Raw genomic sequence first — 22,410 nt, 5'->3', positions numbered from 1 at the left:
CTCATGTCTCGTTGTTCGGTATGAAGTATTGCGTGAGTTTTCCGTGCACCAAGCATTTGTTCATAGTTTCACGTCTCATAGTTTTGATCTTGTTCTCGACCTCGTTGGTCGATCCTTGTTTAGCCTTGTTTATGCCCGTTTGCCGATCGCCTGACCTTTTGCTTGTTTTTGACCACGCTATGGATTTGTCTGCCTCTCTTCAATAAAGCTCTTCTCTGCACTTGCATCTGTCCTAAACACTCATTACGTGACCGTTAGCAACTGCCTTTTTAAATACACGTACAAGCTTTAAAAAAAAATCAGGAGTGGGGTTTTACTTGCGTATTTTATGTCGTAGAAGAAACCATGAAAATGTTTTGAGCTTGTGTTCACCACAGACCTTATTTCAGGCTTTTAACCAAAATCCCATTCAAAAAACCCCATTGACTTCAGGACGATGACACCGAAGTGCTAAAATGCTAACTCGTTTCCGGATTTTGGCATTACAAAATGACATCATCCCTGCACCACTCTATGGTGACTGCCTGTAAGTTTAGGATGTGCTTGATTTGATATGCAACAGAGTTTTCTGTGAGCATAGGACGAGCTTTAAATGTCAGTATTGCAGTCGATCATGTTCATGTAAGCGTGGGCAGTCAAAATCGTAAACGCGATTGATATTCGATTAATTGTGCAGCTTTACCTTACCTTGTTCCTCTTCATTTTCCACACTTAAACCTTTGACAACATCTGTCAGACAAGCACAAGCGCTTGCACCCGAAATTTCATCCAAGTCGTCGTAGAAGGGTCAGGAATCCTTCATTTCAGCGAAACACAAAGTGGACCGGGACCTCAGTGCTTTCACACCTCACAAAGAAATCAAATCACAAACGAACCCGTACTCGGATCACCTCCGGAGATGGTCTGAGTACTGTTCGTTTCGGGTCTTTTTAGGGGGGTCTGAGATCTTTCGGTTTGTTCTCATATACACGCTGAACCTCTCCGAGAGCGTTTGGAGGGCTCAAACGAACTAGGTGTGAAAACACCCATACAGTCATAACTAAATTAAAAGGTCCTGCTTTTGTAAGTACTGAACTATATTCTATTACATGTACTGGCTTGCATCTAAAAATAAGTGATGGGTAACATTTTTACAATAACCGTACATGAATAGTCATGCACAAATGCAGCTTCAGACACACCCAGCATTGGCTGGCGTTGAGATTAAATTATTGGTGTTTATTATTGGTGTGTCTTTCTACGTTCAATAAGGAGGATCAATGTCAGTTATGAAAATAACTCGGCGCCATCCAATGATGGTTGTGTCCACAGCTGCATGTTATTGCTGTTAAATTGCTATATTAAAGCCAATGAGAGCACAAATGGTCAGAAGGCGTGCAAATGAATCCCTCTTTTTTGTTTGTGTGATTTTTAAAGCACATGAAATCCTACACAAAATGCGAGATGACAGTATGAGTGCAGCTTTTATCAACTAGTCTGAGGTCCTGACAATTTAATTAGGAAATGCCATCCAATGGCTGAATGTAAACACTCTGTTTGAGTGTTTGTATGCTATTTGGGAATTGGTTTTGAAGTGACATCTGGTTGCTTTTGTCAGATTTGGCAGCGTTTCTACTGATGAAATTGTATTAACAAGTGGTCAGTGGAGACGCATGATACACCTGAAAATACCAGGCAGACATTAAGTCTGAACAGGCCGTCTGTGATTTTAGGCTCATCTTAATCTCGTCATTTTTTATGGATGTCACATATTCCCTGCTGTAAAATGACCTGATGAAATTACCTCAGGTAATATGTATACAATGCAAAGAGTCATGCTGGTAAACAGTCCGTCATATCCTGTCGTAATTATTTCCCCACCCAAATCAAGCCAATTCCAAGTATTGTTCAGGTTTGGTCACCATCTAAACTGTAGATGGTGTTTTCAAGGACTTTGTGGCTTTATGTAAACTATTTACCTACCATAGGTATGGCCTGCATATAGACACTAGTCAGCCATAACATTAAAACCACATGCAGAATATTATGAACGTCCCCCTTTGCCACGAAAACAGCTCTGACCCGTCCAGGCATGAACTCCACAAGATCTCTGAAGGTGTGTTGTGGTCTCTGGCACCAAGACGGTAGCAGCAGATGCTTTAAGTCCTGTAAGTTACGAGGTGGGACCTCCATGGATTGGACTTGTTTGTCCTGCACACCTCACAGATTATCGATCGGATTGAGATCAGGAATTTCGAAGTCAACACTTTGAACTCTTTGTCATGTTCCTCAAAGCGTTCCGAACAATTTTTTTTTTTGCAGTGTGGCATGACGCATTATTCTTCTGAAAAAGGCCAGTGCCATTAGGGAATACTGTCACCATGAAGGGGTGTACTTGGTCTGCAACAATGTTTAGGTAGGTGGCACGTGTCAAAGTAACATCCACATGAAAGAACCCATGAAAGAACCCCCCCAGAACCCAAGGTTTTCCAGCAGAACATTGCCCAGAGCATTGCATTGCCCCCACTGGCTTGCCTTCTTCCCATATAAGATAAGATACTACTTTATTAAGTCTCGGACAGAGAAATTTGGGTATCACAGCAGCAGTAAAACAGGTGAAGAAAATAGAGATCATAAGGGAAAAAAAATACAGGGATCTATAGAAAATACAGTGGATACATATATAAACATAAGATCAAACTATATAATGTACATATGAACAATATAATCAACAACAACAATGTACAATATACATATAGCCCATATACATATCGCATATGTACAGTATACACAATACAATATACCTGTAGCAGCTGTACAGTATAACCAGTATAAACATATAACAATAACTATGAATAGTGATATATAAAACAATATAAATAGTACAATACGGTACCCCTATTACAACAATACATTACAACATGTATGTAGTGTAGTAAAGTAAAGTCGAGGGGGGAGGTGGTTAGGTGTTGTATCGTCTGATGGCTTTTATCACAAAGGAACATTTGAAGTGTTCCATCATGCACCTGGGTGGATGAGCCTGTGGCTGAAGGTGCTCTCCATCTGCCGCAGCTCAACATACAGTGGATGAGAGGGGTTTCCCAGAGTGGACCTGATTTTGTCATTCTCTTCTCCACCACTGTCTCCAGATTGCCTAGTTTTTGACCAATAACAGAACTGGCCTTCTTCACCAACTTGTTGAGTCTGTCAGCCTCCCCAGCCTTAATTCCACCTCCCCAGCACGTCACAGCAAAGAACAGGGCACTGGCTACCACAAACTGATCAAACGTCTGCAGTAGCTTGCTGCTCACATCAAAGGACCTGAGCCTCCTTAGAAAAAAACAATCTGCTTTGTCCCTTCCGGTAGAGTTTCACTGTTTTCTGACCAGTCCAGTTTGTTGTTAATGTGCACCCCCAGTCCACCATCTCTATTTTCTGCCCCTGGATGGTGTTGGGGGCTTTCTGTTCCTGCGGAAGTCCACTACCAGCTCTTTGGTCTTGCTGATGTTGAGCTGAAGGTGGTTATCCTCAGATGGTCTGACAAATCTCTCCACCACACCTCTAGCCCTCCTCCTTATCCTCACTGATGCAGCCCACGATGGAGGAGTCATCTGAGAATTTCCTAAGGTCGCATGTTCCAGAGTTGAAGCTAAAGTCAGAGGTGTAGATGGTGATGAGAAAAGGTGAAAGTGCAGTTCCTTGAGGTGCGCCAGTGTTTCACATCACCACATCTGACAGACTGCCCTGCAGTCGGACGTACTGTGGTCTGCTGGTGAGATCCTATTCCATATTGCATCCTGGTGCCATCTCTTTTACAGTTAAGTGACACACACACACCCGGCCGTCCACATGATGTAAAAGAAATTCATCAGACCAGACCACCTTGTTCCATTGCTGCATGGTCAAGTTTTGATGCCCACATGCCCACTGTAGGTGCTTTTTTTTGTATGTCAGCATGGGCACTCTGACCTGTCTGTGGCTATGCAGCGCCATACACAGTAATCTGCAATGCAGTGTGTGTTCTGACAGCTTTCTATCATAGCCAGCATTAACTTTTGAAATAGATCTTCTGTGGGATCGGAGCTAGCCTTCACTCCCCACCTGAGCCTTGGGCCTTTGCTGCCCATGACCCTGTCGCTGGTTCAACGGTTGTCCTTCCTTGCACCACTTCTGGTAGTTTCTAACCACAACATACCGGGAACACCCCACAAGACCTGATGTTTTGGAGATGCTCTCTCAGTCATCACAATTTGGCCCCTGTAAAGGCCGCTCAGATCCTTATGCTTGCTCAATTTTCCTGCTTCCAACACATCAACATCGAGAACTGACTATTCACTTGCTGCCTAATGTATCCCACCCCTTGACAGATGTCATTGTAACAAGATATTCAATGTTACTCACCTGACAGTGGTTTTAATGTTATGGCTGATCGGTGTTCAGTGTGATCTAGGCATGTAGGCACAAAGCTAACCAAGTATATGTCCTGGCATTGCATCTAGACATGTCAGTGATGATATGAGGAGGAATAAACCAGTTTATATATGGTCATGTACACAATTTACCCCTCAGCTCACATGTAGTTAATCCCAACTTGCATACACACAATCCTCCAACAAGTGATTGTAATAAAGGTCAAAGCAATCAGTTTGCATTGAAGACGAGATGTGCTGAATGGGGTATTTAGCCTGAAATTCAAACGATTTTCTGATAGTACGGAAGAGCCCTAAATAAAGGGCGTTTCATATTACGGAGGAAAATGCGTGTGATCATTTAGACATGACAATTTTTCACAGCACTAAATTGATTGACTTCGTCTGAATCACAGTAATTGAAAAATGCTTGTTCCTTTACAGCAAACAGTGTTTTACATTCAAACACCTGACAGATACTATTGTTACACACAAGAACATTAGTGTTTAGCTAGCTAAGCAGGTAACGTCAGCAAGCAGAAGTCAAAGTGATTTACAGAATTTTCTTGCATTTTATTACCTGACTGCTGAGTCTAGCTCTGACTGTTCTGTTGCATTGATCAGTCAATTAACATGATGTAGCGAGAGCAATATAAAGTTACTGCGAGCGTTCAGAAGCATTGCATTTCAAAGCCTTTGTGGCTTATATTGACAATACTTTGTCTACAATAATCCTCCACTGTCAACAGTGTTGGTTTTGTCACTCGGGTACTTGCTTCATCTCAGCCCGAGACTCTGAGCTTCACAGGCTCATATTAATGTTATTGATCAATGTCAGCTTCTCCGCTTCTCAGTTCTGATCTAAGGGGAGTTTGACTTTCTGCCTTCAGCAGCTTATAGACTTATAGTAAATGTTTTTTTCATTACAGTCTCTGTCTCTTTCTCTGCCTTGAGCTTTGACTGCAATAACTCGTCTGCTTTATTACATACAGTTTTCAAAAATGTGACAACTGGCAAACTGAATCAAAGCCTCAATAATCAAAATGATGCTACTAGTGTTGACAACTGAAGGTAGAAGTGGAGGTGGTGCAACTGTGCGGCATCATATGAACCAGATATTTTTCCTCTTTACTCTCTGTTGGTTTTTGTACTTTCGCTACTTATGTAAGACTTTAGCACAGTGGTCTCAGAACGAACCCTGAAGCCTGCTCTTAAACATTGCCCCTTGTTTTGATGTAGTATTTTTTTTTCTGTCTCGCTGGTTGATTACTTTCAATTATTAATCGTGATGAATTATTTTGTAATGTCTCAGACTGATCAGGCATGACTGAATTAACAAGAAAATTTCGACAATTAACCACTCTATTCGTTAGTTTTAGTTAGCCTACATGATGAAGAGCACTGTGTAATCCAAATGAAGTCTCAGTGATGAATTAAATCCATAAAATCAATTCAGATTTTAATGTGGAAAAGTCCCTATTGAGACTGACCTCATGTTCAGGGCATTCAATTAATCATTCTTTAGCATAAAACTATGAGTGGGCGATATGGCAAAAATACCATTATGATTCCCAACCATACTTCTATAGTACATGATACAGTTGCAATCAAAATGATTCAACCCCCAGTGCAAATCAGGGTTACTGTCAACATTTACAGACTTTGAGCTGTTTGCAATGAACAAATCCAATAAAAGCAATTGAAACAGTTCAACGCAACAAATGCTTCAAGTGGTTTCCCCAAATTCAACTGAAAATGCAACTTATAATGACTTCTCCAGTTTCAAAATTATTCAACCCCCTGAATAGAATCCCTCACAACAACAAATATGCAAATCAGGTGTTGTCTCAAGCACACCTTATCAAGGGCTTCATTAGTTGCATCAGGTGTGCTTGAGCTGGAACACATGAAATACCTGAACTGGCTAGGGGTAGAAAATAAATGAAATACCTGGACAGGCAGAAAAAGGAAACTATCAACGGCTGCAACCAGATTTCTGAGAAGGCAGGTTGTGAAAAACCCTTGAGTGACTGCAAAAGACCTGCAGCAAGACTTGGTGGTAACAGACACTGAGGTTTCAGTGAGCACAGTAAGGCATGTACCAAACGCAGAAGGTTTCCATGCCAGAACTCCAAGATGTACACCACTACTGACCCAAAATTGTTGGGTGTCATTGGACCTTCCAACAGGACAATGATCCCAAGCATACCTCAAATACCACCAAGGCTTGGTTGCAGAAGAAGTCCTGGAAGATTCTACAGGGCCATCACAGTCACCTGACTTGAACCCCATGGAAAATCTCTGGTGGGATTTGAAGAAGACGGATGCAGCACACAAACCCAAGAATATTACTGAACTGGAGGCCATTGCTCACGAGGAGTGGTGTAAGATTCCTCAGGAACGCTGCCAGAAGCTCTGCATCTCATTTTCAACAGGTCATAACAGTAAAAGGTTGCTCTACTAAGTACTACAGATGCTTACCATGAAGGGGTTGAATAATTTTGAGACTGGAGAAGTCATTATAAGTTAAATGGTGCCCTCCTGTAGTGCTTTTATCCAAAGCACTTTACACTGTGTCTCATTCACCCATACGGTAGCAGAGCTGCCATACAAGGTGCTAACTTGCCATCATGATTAATTTGGGGCCGGGAATCGAATCGCCAACCCTACAATTAGTGGACTACCTGCTCTACCACCTGAGCCACAGCCGCCCCTAAGTTGCATTTTCAGTTGAATTTGGGGAAACCACTTGAAGCATTCATTGTGTTGAACTATTTCAATTGCTTTTGTTTGATTTGTTCATTGCAAACAGCTCAAAGTCTGTAAATGTTGACAATAAACCTGATTTGCACTGGGGGTTGAATCATTTTGATTGCAACTGTATGTATCATGCTATACTGTATGTGTGTGTTGATACAGTACTGTGCAAAAGTCTTAGCCACCCTATTTTTTTAGCACAAAATTATAGTTATAAGATTTTTATTTTATGATTTCTGCATTATGGAGTCAGTACAAAAACATTTTAGATTCCTAAACATTAGTTTTCCAGAACAAAATTAAATGTAACAGAAAAATGTTTGTATGTCAGTAAAGAAAGCAACATATTACGTAAGAGACACTTTTCAGAAAAAAAAACACAAGGAAGGATGCTGGAGTTTTGCTGCAAAAATAAGCAGCATGTGTGAAAGTCAAATTCTCCAGAAGAACCGTGTCTGATTCTGCAAGATGCTCAATAAAAATCCTTGTAAAACTGCACTAATTCTACCTTTTTTTTTTTTTCTTTTTTCTTTTTTTTTTTTAAAGGAAAGGATCGTCACACCAAATATTGCCTTAGTTTCATTTATTACTGTTTACTGCTCTTTCTAGTATTTTATTTATTTTTTTTTTAAATGGAGAAACATTTCATTTAAATTCAGTATGTCTTTTCTCTACAGCATTTCTTTGCATGTGCCTAAGACTTTTGCACGGCACTGTGTGTGTGTGTGTGTGTGTGTGTGTGTGTGTGTGTGTGTGTGTGTGTGTGTATGTATGTATGTATGTATGTATGTATGTATGTATGTATGTATGTACGTATGTGTGTGTGTGTGTGTATGTGTATATATATATATATATATATATATATATATATATATATATATATATATATATATATATATATATATATATATATATATATATAATATACATGCGCTGCTTCCAGGCATTTTGTATATTTTTTTCACAAATATTGATATTATATTGTCATATTTCCCATTGGCTTTCCTTGGCTATATTGGCCTTCCTTCATGGTTAAACTGAGAACATTTTTTCATATAAATATAACCACTCAAATATAACCGAGCATATTTTGTCCGCTCAGTGAAACCGACTCGCCTCCAGATCTCACTGCTGCTTTTGTACTGACTGTAATAAAGACTAGCTATTGAATACAAACTTTCAAAAGGGGCACTGCGAGTGATGAAATAAGATTAAATATAATTGAAAAAAGCAATATAATTATGTACGATCCTTGGCTTATGCCAATTCTTTATTCTTCTAAAGCAGCATTATCTCACTATGGCTGAGCCAGAGACACCTCACACAGAGCTCTCCTCTTCTAGCGAATCAAAGCACTCCAGCACAGGGAAGAGACCTTCTCTACCGGCCTCAGACAAGTCCGTACTGGAGGGTTCAGACTCACAGCCCGCAGGTAAAACAGTAAAGATTATCAGGGACTTCCACAGGTCACAGTGATTTTATAACTCCACTGCAGTAAGTAACTGATTAAATGTCAAGATATATTTTCCTTCCTGTCCTAATTATCTGATTCTATTATTTTACATACAGTGCTGATGTTTTGTGTTTTCCACCAAAATATAATATTTGCATATTTTATTGAAGTATTACAGCATGACATTTTTTTTGCCATATTGTCTAACACTATTACATTATTAATTTCCCTAAACATATCTGTTCATGCAATCATACAGTGCAGTGACACAGTATGACTCATTCCATGTTGTGTGTATGTATGTGTGTGTGTTAGTGGGGGATCTTAACAAGGAGACTATTTTAGCAGAGGAAGAGGATGCACACACCAAAGGCCTGGTAATTCACTTATTTATGCTAAATTAGAGGTTTTAAAACACAGTCACTGATGAATTACCTCACACTCATTGTGATTCTTATCTGATTGTAATCTGCAATTCACAGTTTCACTTGCCTGAGGCTTCCAAGCCTGGCATCCTTGCATACTAATCAGTGCTTTTATATTTGTGGTACTAAGGCTTTCTGGTGATGTGAGAGAATTGTTGATTCATTCCCTCGCAAAACACTGTAGCCTGTAATGCTCTGCTGGACCATCTTCATTTACTATGCCTCATTGATCACACAAATTCAGCAAATGCTCACAGGTCGGCCAATGAAAATATCACTTTTCTCCCACCAGCTGCTCTCAGTCAGAGTCGAAATAGGAAAATCCAATGTGGAATTGTAATCTATACACATAAATGTGCGCAATGCTCCTTTTATCACTTCAACTGGAAAAATAACCTCTGCTTACTACAGTGCCTGAGGAAGGCCTGAGGAGCAGCAGAGGAAGAATAACCTAGAATGCATAGGGTGATGGGGAGGGAATGGGTCAGTGAACCTGCCGCAACTCTGTCCTTGGCATCATTGACATTAATAGAATTAATTATAGCCCTCTGGCTGGTAAAAGAGCAATGGCATTTACATGGAGTGATCCTGCAGCCCCTGCTGGGAGACCCTGTAGAAGTGGCAGCTGGCAACCAGAGAGAACTGGATTATATTGTACTGCCATTCATTAATGCTGTACACTCATAGACAAAGGTCAATGCTGTTCAAAGAAGTATGGTTGTTGTAGTTATAGTTTTATTTGCTTATACATATATAAAATTTATTTATGAATAAATATAATATAATATATGTGTGTGTATAAGCCTTAGGGGAATTAGAGGGAACGTACATGTGGGTTTTAATCACATAAGTGCCACTTTGTCATTAGCTCCAGTCAAGTGTATCCAAAGTATTTTCTTGGGTACTCCTAAAGAGAGGTCACTTACAGAGACAATACCATAAATAAATAAATATATACACACAAGACACACCTCTGTTATGTGTAATACATCCTCAGTGAATTCTCATTCCTCACTGGTACTTTGCAGAGGGAGCTATTAAAAAGGCGAGTGGCCTTGACAGGAGTATCAGTGGCTTCCTGGACAGACGAAAATAATGGAGCCTTGGACAAGTTCATCGCAGATGCTACAATCAAGCTTCTCATTATCTTCCTCGACCCTTTCTCTGGCCTATGTGTGCAGTACACCATGCCAAGCCAGGTACTGCCAGTTCTATTCTAGGATGCAGTGACATTTGGTGTTGGATAAGGGCAGCAGTCATACATCACCGCTGACTGATGATACTGCAAATTATTCATGACTGGAAAATCAGTTTTGTGGTGGTTGTTTTTGTTTGTTTGTTTGTTTGTTTGTTTTTAGTTTTGACAAACGATCTCATGTAACGTTGAATATGCATCATTCTCTCCACTATGTTCAATTCCAGTGCATCTGGCGTTTTAGTTTTTAAAGTTGTCACTCGTTAGTGTTACAAGAATTCCGGTTATCCATTAGAACTGGGAGATATGAAATATTACCTGTTTTATTTCTCTCTTCTACGTCTCTCTCTTCCTCACACGCAGGTGGTGGAGCAGCTGGCCTACTTCATACGCAAGCAGGACACTATGATTATGGAGGAGACTTTTGAGAGCTGCGTGCAGTTCGGCACAGTGCGGGGAGGGGGTATAGAGAGCCTGCTGAGGCTAATGAACGGGATTCATGCACCACTGGTCACTCACAGTACGGACTGGCCAGAGACCATCATGAACAATTATTTACCTCACATGCACCGCTTCATTACCTACCTCACAGGTACACGACACGACGCATGAAACAGTACTCTCTGTGTTGAAGTGCTTTTCAGGATATTTCCAGCTAGCAGTGCTGCACTACCATTGCTGTTAGTGTGGCTCTCAAATGTCACACTGTTGACTAGCAACAGATATTTTACCAGTTTTATTTAAAAGTTTTATGCCTATTGGTCAGTGTGGCCACAAATATCTAATGTGATGGGAAGGAGCCATCTGACATGTGAAAGCATCAACCACAAATTGTTTTGGTTTTTTTGGTTGGCATGCAGGGTGTATACATGCAGAAGTGCAGATAGTTGTCAGAGCTTGTGGTAATGAGACTGACTAGTGAGGATTTTAGAACCTCTGGTGGACCTCTAGACTATCTGATTCACATTGGCTCCCAGCTGTTTTGGTATTTGTTCAGAAAATTACTTTTTAATTCTGACCCTCCACCTCCCTTGCTTTCATTCATTGTGTTTAAAAAAATAAAAATATTAAGTGTCGACTGGAAACCATAACTCCAACATGCTGAAGCTAAGATTATGGAATTCATATACATCAACATTTCTACATTGAAATTTATTCACTGATGAAAATGATCTATACGCAAGAAGAAAAAAAAAGATCCAGATTTTAATGTGCACTCATTTATTTCTCCCCTGAAGAGTAGGCAGTTAGACTGCAGTCCATTGATCTCTCGCACCTCACACTGACGTTACCGGACCTTTGAAATTGCTCTCCACATTGCAGTCAGAGGGCCACTCTTATCTCTCTTGCCAGAGTACAAGGTTAATAATCATATTTAAACTTCAGACAGCTGAAATCAGATTCCTTTTGTGTATGTAGATCTTAATCACTATGTGCAAGATAGATCCAGAGGTAGCTGTCTTGCTCTAAGCTGCTTTATGCATGCAGGCCCAAGACTCCCTGCACTGCCAGCCATTTATAGGTAATCACCTGACACGTTTCCATGTGATGGTTCAATTATCAGACCAATCATACCAATCAGCACACCCACGTCACCTTTCACACAACCTGAGTAAACACAAATCACAGCCCCACCAATCAGACATCATTCTTACCTGGGCAAAAAGCAGCACTGCACACTGTCTAATCAGAGAGCCATTTTTGATCATTTTTACAATTCTCCCTAATCTCCGTTCTCTCCATTAAATACACATTTCTGCAGATCATGCTCAAGTCAATACACCCGCAGTCCAAGGAACACATTTCAAGGCTACAGAAATGTTGTGGAATAAAAAAAGGCAGCCAAATCAGCCCAGGAGGATAAACATTGTGCAGGGAGTCTCTTTGATTTTTGTTTTAACTCACCAAAGCAATAACAATGAAGTCCCAAAGTGGACTCCAGTGACTGCTGATGATATATTCAGGTTTTTAAGCGCAGTACTAAAAATGATTTAGTTTGAAAGCATATGGTCGATATAGGCCCAAAGGTGTATTTATTTTACACATCATGTCTGATCCAAAAATAACTCTGTAGCACCATTCATTCTGAAACAATTCATTGCATTGGAGAGTATTTAGGGAAAGATATAGTGAATAAAAAAAGCTATTGTAAATTTACTCCTACACAAAGAAAAAGCAAAACACTCTGCTCTTAGTCATAACTCATTCATTCTTTAGAGGCACACACCTCCTATATACAACCTCAATTCTGAAAAAAAGTTGGGACCGTATGGAACATGCAAAAAAACAAACAAAAAGAGTTATTTGAAAATTCAGTTCACTGTACTATATTGAAAACACATTATTAACACATTATTTGATGTTTTACTTTGTGAACTGAATTTATTTTTTAAAAATATACTCATTTCAAATCTGAGGACTGCAACACAATCCAAAAAAGTTGGGACGGTCGACTGTTTACCACCGTGTAACATCACCTTTTCTTTTAATAACACATATTAAGAGTTTGGGAACTGAAGACACCAGATAGTTAAGTTTAACAAGTGGAATTTTCCCCCATTCATCCATTATGCATTTCTTCAGTGGCACAACTGTACAGGTCTTCGTTGCCTTATTTTGCGCTCCATAATGCGCCACACATTCTCAGTCGGAGACAGGTCAGGACTGCAGGCAGGCCATGCTCGCACCCGCACTCTCTGCTTACACAACCATGCGCTTGAAATCCGGGCAGAATCTGGTTTGGCGTTGTCCTGCTCTGGATGGCAGCATATGTTGCTCCAAAAGGTGTACATATCTTTCTGCATTAATGGCACCCTCACAGATGTGCAAGTGACCCATGCCATGGGCACTGACACACCCCCATACCATGACAGACGCTGGCTTTTGGACCTGACGCTGATAACAGCTTGGATGGTGCGTTTCTTCTTTGGCTCGGAGAACACAACGGCTCTTTTGTCCAAAAACTATTTGAAATGTTGACTCGTCGGACCACAAAACACGATTCCACTGTGCTACTGTCCAACTCCGATGAAAAGGAGCCCAGAGAAGTCGGCGACATTTCTGGACAGTGTTGATATATGATTCCTGCTTTGCATAGTAAAGCCTTAACTTGTATCTGTGGATGCAGCGACGAATGGCATTGACTGAAAGCTTTACCAGAGTATTCTCGAGGCCATGTCAGGATCTCCATTATGGACTCATGACGGTTTTGAAGACGGAGGTCTGAGGGATCGGAGATCACGTGCATTCAGAAGTGGTTTTCACCCTTGCCCTTTATGCCCCTTTACACCCTTTTTGTGCATGTGTAGAAGGTGAAATGCCCAAAATCCTACTGATTTCTCTGTGGGGAATGTTGTTCTCAAAGTGTTGGATTGTTCTCTGATGCATTTGTTGGCAGATTGGTGAGCCTCGACCCATCCTTGCTCTTGAAGGACTAGTCTTTTTTTGGAGGCTTCTTATATACTACGATTAGACGATTGTCTCACCTGTTTCACATCACCTTCTTATTTCAGCTTGTCACATCACTATTAGTCCTACATTGCCCCAGTCCCAACTTTTTTGGAATGTGTTTCATGCATCAATTTCTAAATAAATGTTTACCTTGGGAAAAAAAACAAAAAACAACTATGCAGCTGATTAGGTAAAACATCAAATACATTGTCTTTATACATTTTTTGTTTAAATACAAGTATATGTTGTATATGTCTTTCTCATTGCTCTGTGAATGGACTGATTCATCTATCTCTCTGCTCCATGTTTTCTTATTATTTCCTACTCTTGTATTTCACTTGCCTTTGTTCTCTATGTAACGTCCAATCGAATTCTGCCATTGTGTCCCTCTGCCCTGTCCTTGTTTATTTTTCCTGTTCATAACCACCCTCGCTGAATGAGCTGGCAGTACTCATAGTCAGAGTGATATTCCAGCCTTGTTTCCTTTCATCTTTTTCAACTCTGTGTATTACATTTTTTCTCCTTTCTCTATTTCATTCTCTCTCTCGCTCTGTATCTCTCTCTGTATCTCTCTCTCTCTCTCTCTCTCTCTCTCTCTCTCTCTCTCTCTCTCTCTCTCTCTCTCTCTTGCCTTCAGATTTTCCTTTTCTTAATTAATCTTCATACCCCTCATTCACTCATACCCCTTATTCATGTTTTTCTATATCATATCACTCTCAGAAAAAGGGTTCAACAATGAGTCCTTGGATGGTTAATAACTAGTTCTAGCTTTATAAAATGATTTTCTGAACGGTAAGCTCTCTGCTATAGGATTCTCTAATGGACAGTCCAAAGAATCCTAGATGGAATCTTTTTCTAGGAATACATGTTCAAGTGGCCTAGTTGCTAATGTGAAGATGCAGGAAAAAACTGCTGAGAAAGAAGGGAATGGTGCTGAGAATAACACAAGTAAAGTGAGGAATGATGAGCCCTTATGTGACAGCATATGTATGCCACTCAAATAAAAATAACCTTTTCTATCTTCTTTCTTCATATCATTACAGTTCCCCTGGCTGCAAACCTTATGTAACATTTAAATTGATTTGCTCAGTAATGTGGTAAATGATGAGGTGTAATATGAATGGTAATGTGATAATGTGCAGCATTATTGGGCTGTATTGTACTCCGTTATTGCGCAGAGCTGTGTGTGCTCTCTTGGAGCCCATAAACTCTTTAGCACTCATCAATTATGGGGCTGTGATGCTCATTTGAGTCAGTTTTTTTTGGTTTAGGCATCCCTGTAGTTTCAGATAAAATGCATTTATCTTCTGTCATGGCTTTAATTCATAGAATTCAATTATTATTATTATTATTTTTTATTTGCTGCTCTTCATAGATGCAAGGTTTAGGCTTGGGAGGAAAACACTGCTTTATATCCCTCTGGAAGCCCTACAGCACAGCCCAGAGGTGGCTGCCAGAGACAAAGAGCTGGTGAAGAGGCTGGAGGGTAAGGACCAAAAAAGGGCATGCCAGGGAAGTGCACAGTTCATGTAAAAAGAATACGCTTTCACAAGATGGTTTGCCATTAAACCTATTTTTCTTCACGGTTTGTGCTTTTCAGTGGTGGTGATCCATTGGACACGGCAGATAAAGGAGGTGCTGAACGTACAGGCGGCAGTAGATGCAGGAGACAGCTCTGGTCTTCTGGATGAAATCACTTTCTGGATGAACCGCTGTGATGATCTATCTGGCATCAGCGAGCAGCTCCAGAAACCAGGAGTCTGTCATATTCAAGCCATACTGCAGCTCTCTATGTCCTTTTATGTGAAGCCATTCTGCAATCTAGCCAAAGAAATTCAGGTTCTGAACCCTTTTGTGTTTGTGCATGTGTGTACTGCTGTAAATGCATGTGTCTAAGGCAAATTTATATGTAGCTCCAGTATAACTTTATCTTACCCTTTTGAAATGAGGCTATATCACATTCAGATATTATTATGACTCGGGCAGTTCTGCTGATTTAAATCCCTAAAGGCAAGCATTTTGCTGCTTACCTTAATAATGAATGAGGTTTTTTTTTCTGGTCCTAGATCAGGTACTAAAGGGCAACTTCTAGCTAGAGCCTTAAACCCCTAGCTTAATGCAGCATTGAGCCTCAGAGCTCCAGCGAGTGCAGGCATTTCATAAACTCTCCAAAGGCCAAGGAAAATCAATATTGTCAGACTGAAATAATGAGACATTCAAAGCTGATTGACTCTGCATTCCATGTAATTGCTGCTCTTAATGTTAGAGCTGTAGGGAGGGAGTCAGCAGTATGCTGGATCACAGCTCTGTGACCGTAGATAAGCTAGGGGTTTCCAAAATACTCTTGTGAATGGTGGCACTCAATTTAAATTAAGTATTGAACTGGGTGTAGTCGAGGTAACATGAGGCAAAGGACTAAGTGCTGTGAATGTAGGTGTTGTCAAGCTGGATATAGTGAATAGTGTTAACTGAACCAAATCGAATGTGACATTGCATCAAATTGAATTAAGCCATGTTAAGCTGATTTCCGTTAAATGGAATGGAATTGACTCCAGCTATTGTTGATGTTTGAAATCGACTCAAACTATTGCTGATGTTGTCTTTTCCTGCAGGATGGCTTTCTACAGGCCCAGTCTAACTTGACTTTCCTCTGCCTACTGAGGGAGCCATGCGAGGAACTTTCCCAGCTCAAACCTCGCCAGATAGCACACAAACTTGGTCATGTCCTCAATCTTATCCGTTTCATCTGGGTGAACTCTCCCCACTACAACATCCCTGCGAGGATCACTGTGCTCTTAATGAAGGTACAATGACTGGTGTAGTCCTGCTGTAGAATTCTGGTACGCCTTAGGTGTCCTTGATCCACACATGTTTCCTAACTGCTTCTCAACCAGCCAAGGATATCAACCACTTACCTTTTGGTAAACGCTCACTAGATCCATTACCACAGCTCAGCTGCGGTATCTTCCTAAAAACACACAGACCTGCACAGTCATCAGGTTGCCCAACACCCCCCCCCCCCACTTCCCATTTCCCCCCTCAATTTCTCTCGGTTCTTAGCACTTCAAAGCCTGCTGAGCTTCAGGCCTCTGCTCAATAGATAAGCCATCAGCTGTGGCTCTGTAGCTCATGTAGCACATGTGCTTTAGAACATTGGGTGAGTGCCCTGCTTTTGTGTGGTACAGGCTTCCCAACACCGTTTGCTCACAGCTTTGCTCGCTTTTCATTTCCTTCTCCACGTCCTCAAGAGCAAAGGGAAAAACGTTTAACCTCTCATAATTACACTCTAACCCTTCCTCTGCTGGAATCACACGCTCTCTTTGCCGTCGCATTTTTCTTTGCCCCCCCTCCTCTTTTATTTCTTTCCTCTCTTCCATTCGCTTCTTTGATAATATATCAAGGCAGGTCGGTCCGCGACAAAAACATCCAGTCTAATTGTTTCCTCATGGGTTGGAACGTTAGAAACTCCTGTGTAAAGCCTATGTTGAGCCCGTAGCCACCCGCTATCCAAAAGGCATTATCAACGATCCACCTTTAACCAAACGAAACACTTAAGTGTGTCCATGTGAAAAAATATAATGCTCTTCTATTCTGACAATTAAGATTCTCTTATACATTCACAGAAAACCTAATCTCAAGCCTGTCACTACTCTTGGAAGCAGATGAATAGAGTATTGAGTATGTCCTTTTACTAGCGAATCTTATTGTAGATTTAAGAACAGTGTTGTGTGGTCTCAACAATGTCTTATTTGTCTGTTAGTGCAAGAAGTCTTTCCTAGTTCTTTTACAACCATTTGCTAGATTTACACTACTTCTTTATATATATATATATATATATCTCCCCATTTTCTTTTTCAGTCAAATAATCTCAGCCTCTGATGCTTAGCTTTCCAGACCATTTAATGTATAATGTAGGTTTAGCTGGCACGGCTTTCAGAATCTCACGGGCAGTCTACACTGTCATGTACAATGTATGTACTGTATGTACAATGCACAGGCTTGTCAGGCTGACTGGGAAACAAAGTGTGACAAACAAACATGGAGTTTTTCAAAGCAAGTAATCAGAGTCTATTAACAAATGTTTGTGAGCCACATAGCATCTTGCCTTTAAAGGTTATTCAAGAATTCTTTTAAAGCATTCGTGGCACGTAAACAAGAAACTCTAACATGCTTGATGGTGGGGTTCCAGGTTGGTGCAGACAGGTCTGTTTCATTGTAGCGCCATTTTCAGTCTGTGGTTGGTTGTTATTCAGTCCTGTGAAAGAAGGTGGTACTCGGTGGGTCTCTATACCTACGTGATTTTATTTGCTAGAAATAAATGACTAGCAGATTCTATCACTAAGCTTAAACTGGCCCATATTCTTAATGACCTCAGTCTTAACTCGGTCTACTTCAACATTCTTCTACAACGTGCAGTTTTATTGTCTTAAATATTTTGGTTATGTGAAGTAAAATATCGGTTTGTAGTATTTATTCCCAAACTGCTGTGTCAATTATGTTTTTGAAGTAGTGTTGTTTCATTGCACCTCCATTTCCAAGTATTCTTGCTGGAAAATTGAATATCTGTTCAGCAGAATGAATGATGCCAGTGACTGATATAAATGCCCTCTATGGAGATTTAGTATTGTTATTGTCTGGAATAATAGTGTCATTTTTCTCAAGTTTTTTTTTCTTTTCCACAGTGGCATGAATGCACTTAAAGTACACAGCCATCTGCAAGGCTTCATCGATGCTCAGTGGCCTGGATCTTTCTACTTGGTTCACCAATAAAGTAAATTGTCCTTATATGCTGATTTTGGACTAGAGTTTTACACATAACACCCTTAATCATTGCATGAGAACAGCGAATGCGGTGTTAGATCAGCATACAAGGGTAATATCTGTCAACGTGCTGGCCCATATATGCCATACTGCTTTTAATGTTTTTATTGGCTGTGTGCGGTTGCATGTTAGCACTGGTGTGTTTAATGGAAGTGAAACGGCCCCAGTTATTGCTGCATCGGTCCAGCAAGGTTTTAGCATGTCAGAAAAAAATAATGTAAGAAAAGTCTGTTACCTCAACAGGGAAAGATGATTGCGTGCTATTTGAGCATGAATTGATGGTGAAAGAGAGAGAGAAAGAAAAAAGAGGTATAGTGAAAGGAAAATTATCCATGATTCACTTTCCAGCACACATTATTTCCAGGTAATAATTTATAATGAAAGAATCATTGCGTGTGTGTGTGTGTGTTTGTCTGTTTGTGCTTGTGTGTGAGGTTTTTCTCATGTTGACCCTAATTTGCTCACTTTCTGATGGAGTCTTTGATTGTTGAATAGTGCATGCAAGTGTCTCTCAGAATATTCATACACTATGTGGCAGATTATGAGTTGCAAGGACCTCCACTACCACATTATTTTTCTCCCACCAGTATACTGAGAATGTACTACTACTATATTTGTTTTAATGAATGCCTGGTCTAAGAACTCACTTGTTCTCATCCAAAACATACAGAAGACCAATCAAATTCTACCGTCCTAACAGATTTCCTAAAATAAGAGGAACATCCCAGATCCTGTACTGATGGCAAAATTAGTCTTGTCTAACGGTCCAATGCTGCGTGACGTCTGAAAGATCGTAATTACGAGTTGAACGCACATGTACGCCACCACAAAGTCGTAATTACGAGTGGGGAAACCCTTTGAGCCCAGAGTTTCCGAGTTGGGGGCGTTGCGGTAAGAATCAACAGTCTGTAGTTGACGATAAATTTGTTGAAATTGAATGTTTACTCGTCTCAGAAACTTTTTATGTGTTTGGTATGTGCAGCACGTTATTGTCAGGCTTTTTCTTTACAATAAAACGAGCGTAAAAAATACGATAGCATTGTACAGTTACGCTATAATATGTAACGATACGTTTTACAGTGGCGTTTTCATAAAAAATGAAAACACACCTTATGCTCATTCTTTGTACTTTATTTTCTAGAAGTAGAATTTAAAAAAAAACAACCTTGCTGTATTATTTGTAGTTAATTAAGAGAAGGTACACCGCCATCTTGTTCTGAACAAAGTGACTCGGACGCACCTGACGTCGTAAGTACGACTTCCCAACTCGTTAATACAAACATCCCAGGAGGATTTGAACACACGGTAATAATAGTGAGCAGGCGTAGTCAGTCACATTAGTATTATTCTCCAGTCAGTCATTTCTAGAGGGCATGGATGTTTTATTCTGTTTTGCTGTCCCATTTAATGCCAGTTTAAAAAAAAAAAAACCAGTGTAAACACACATGGCTATTAGTAATCGTTTGTAATATTCTCCAGCAGTATTCACAGACTAATATCCTCATTGCTATTTCATACCTGAGATTTGTGGCTTTACAAGCTCCTCTGTTTCTGTCTCATCCCAGATATTCAAGACCATCTGCTGGGTTTTTCTTTTTTTTTTTCTTTTTTTTTTTTTTTTTAAATGGCCGCCCTTTCTTCTCTCTTTATTTCCGACATCCAATAAATCATACACAGCTAACCCTCTCGACCTCTAACAAAGAAAATTCTGACATATTCTTTTAGGTTCTGAAGTGAAGACCTGCTCACTGGTGCCAAAATTGGTAGAGAAGTCTATAGAGACTCGGGGAAAAGAGTGTGATTAGTCGAGTGCTTGTAGGGAACAAGACCTAAGGAACATATGCTCTTTTCATTTTTAGCATTTTTATTTTTTGCATATTGCAAAGGACATGACGAAGAAAAGATTATTAACTCCTAAGCTGGTTAATGTCATAGATTCCTTAGCATTTTGGTCAAATAAGAGTTCAGAGTTATATTACATAGCAATTTAATTAGCTCCATTCCTGGTTCAGAAGCTGTAAAACATTTTCTCTCTTCAGCATCTCACACACACACACACACACACACACACACACACACACACACACACAGTCACTGTGTAACTCAGTGTAGCGCTTGGTGATTTCTCAGTCTGGATTAACCCACTGATCAGAGAAATGAAAATGGATCTGTCATTTCACATCCTCCACTTTATTCATCATATTTAATAATTACACTTTCTACGCTTCCTCTCATTCTCTCTTTCCATTTCTTGCTCCTTTTTTTATTTTTAATCCAGCATCTTTGAATGTTGAAGACACACACACACACACCAGACATACAGTCTAAACGTGACGCTTTTATGAACAGAAAGCCTGTCTGATTCATAGCAAACACATGCACTCCTGAGTTCATCTACACCTTAACATAAGGAGATATTAAAAAACAGAGGAATATATCTGTGCACATCTGGCCAAACGTGGCATCTTTAACCCAAGTAAACTGCTTTTCTATATGGGGCAGTTGTAAAACCTGTGTGATGTTGAGACCTTTTAAAGACAAAGAATTACTGTAGATGCAGAAATGACCTGCATACTGGGGTAACAGCTGTGACATGCTTTTCTGAGCAGGAAGCCAAGCAGGAGCAAAGTGCACACGCTCAGACAGAGCATAAATGAACACTAGACCTTCATTTAAACATAAACATTTAAACATAAAACTAAATGGTCCCTATTAGAATGGCTTTAGTCCATAAATTAGGTCTGCAATCTGTGCTTTCCAGCCAGACTCCCTCTTGGTTTTTCTGTTTTGAAAGATTCTTTACTCCCCCCGGACAAATAATGCCAGCTCTGTCTCTTTGGCCATCACAATACGCATATGCATACCATCTCTGGAACTGGATTGAAGGGATGAAATTGGTGTTCTGATGTTACTGGTGGAAAGCATTGTCTAACACGCTGATCTAAAATCTCCCATAGTTGTTCAGTAGAGATGAGATCTGGTGACTGTAAAGGCCAGAGCATAATTTGCATTATTTTCATGCTCATCAAACCATTCAGTGAGCTTTGTGCCCTGTGGATGGGAGCGAAGTCATTCAGGAAGAGACAACTCTAATTAGGAGACAAATGTGGCATAATTAGATAAAGGTGATCAGTGAGGGAAAAAACCCATTGTATTAATTTGCAGTGAGCTTCCCTCTAAGGCAGTGGCCACCAACCGTTTTCCCTGAGATCTACGTTCCTGCAGGTTTCATCTCCAAATAAAATCTTACGCACCTGTTTTAGTTGATCAACTTCTCAAGGCAGTGATCAGATGTTCAGGTGGCTACGCTTAAGATTGGAGCTAAAGTGTTGATCTGCAGGAACAGGGTTGGTGACCACTGCTCTATGGGAACAAGTGGAGCAAATCCAAACCAGCACAATGCCCACTACAGCACAACAGAACCGCTGGTCAGAGTCAAATGTGTGTAGATGCACTATTGTAGTCGTTTTCATGGTGTGCAATATTTAATCTCTACGTCTGTGTGTGGATTTTTTTTGTTGTTCTTGTTGTAGATGAATAATGAGATCATCCGGTGGTGCAGCAAAGAAATCTCACTCAAAAGGATCTTTCAGGGCTATGTAACTTCCAGCAAAGAGACCCTCAACGACTGTATTTACTGCTGTCTCTCCTGGCAGAAGCGCTACCAACTTACCGCTCAGCTCCATGACATGTAATGTATAGCAACTGCAACACTCTGATTCCATTTACTTCCTTATAGCAAATGTACAGTGCTCTCCAGAATTATACGCATCCTTCACAATGATTCATTGATCATTTGAGCTCAAAAATGCCATGAAACGTCATGAGGAAGAAACCTGGAAAGCAACAAGACTCTAAAAGAAACCCATCTCTTCCGAGTCACACCTGATAGTTACAAAACACGTTAATGGTGTGCATGAC

At 40.3% G+C, this 22,410-nt stretch overlaps 1 protein-coding gene across 6 annotated transcripts in view; it reads left to right on the top strand.

The window, feature by feature from the left end:
- dnah2 (dynein, axonemal, heavy chain 2) overlaps positions 1 to 22,410 on the top strand; it is a 145,985-nt gene that overhangs the window by 2,329 nt on the left and 121,246 nt on the right. For 4 of the 6 annotated variants that reach the window (XM_017472857.2, XM_017472856.2, XM_047156840.2 and 1 more), the window contains 8 exons: positions 8,433 to 8,577; positions 8,914 to 8,975; positions 10,052 to 10,222; positions 10,582 to 10,810; positions 15,044 to 15,154; positions 15,269 to 15,507; positions 16,281 to 16,472; positions 22,023 to 22,180. In XM_017472857.2, the coding sequence (XP_017328346.1) occupies positions 8,445 to 8,577; positions 8,914 to 8,975; positions 10,052 to 10,222; positions 10,582 to 10,810; positions 15,044 to 15,154; positions 15,269 to 15,507; positions 16,281 to 16,472; positions 22,023 to 22,180 (1,295 nt within the window). In that variant the 5' untranslated portion in view covers positions 8,433 to 8,444. Of the gene's footprint in view, positions 1 to 8,429; positions 8,578 to 8,913; positions 8,976 to 10,051; positions 10,223 to 10,581; positions 10,811 to 15,043; positions 15,155 to 15,268; positions 15,508 to 16,280; positions 16,473 to 22,022; positions 22,181 to 22,410 lie in introns of all 6 variants that reach the window. The other 2 variants (XM_017472858.2, XM_017472855.2) reach the window with 1 other exon arrangement.

Source organism: Ictalurus punctatus, chromosome 7 (genome assembly GCF_001660625.3).
Source record: "Ictalurus punctatus breed USDA103 chromosome 7, Coco_2.0, whole genome shotgun sequence".
Taxonomy (NCBI): domain Eukaryota; kingdom Metazoa; phylum Chordata; class Actinopteri; order Siluriformes; family Ictaluridae; genus Ictalurus; species Ictalurus punctatus.
This window is presented reverse-complemented; position numbering and strand designations above follow the sequence as displayed.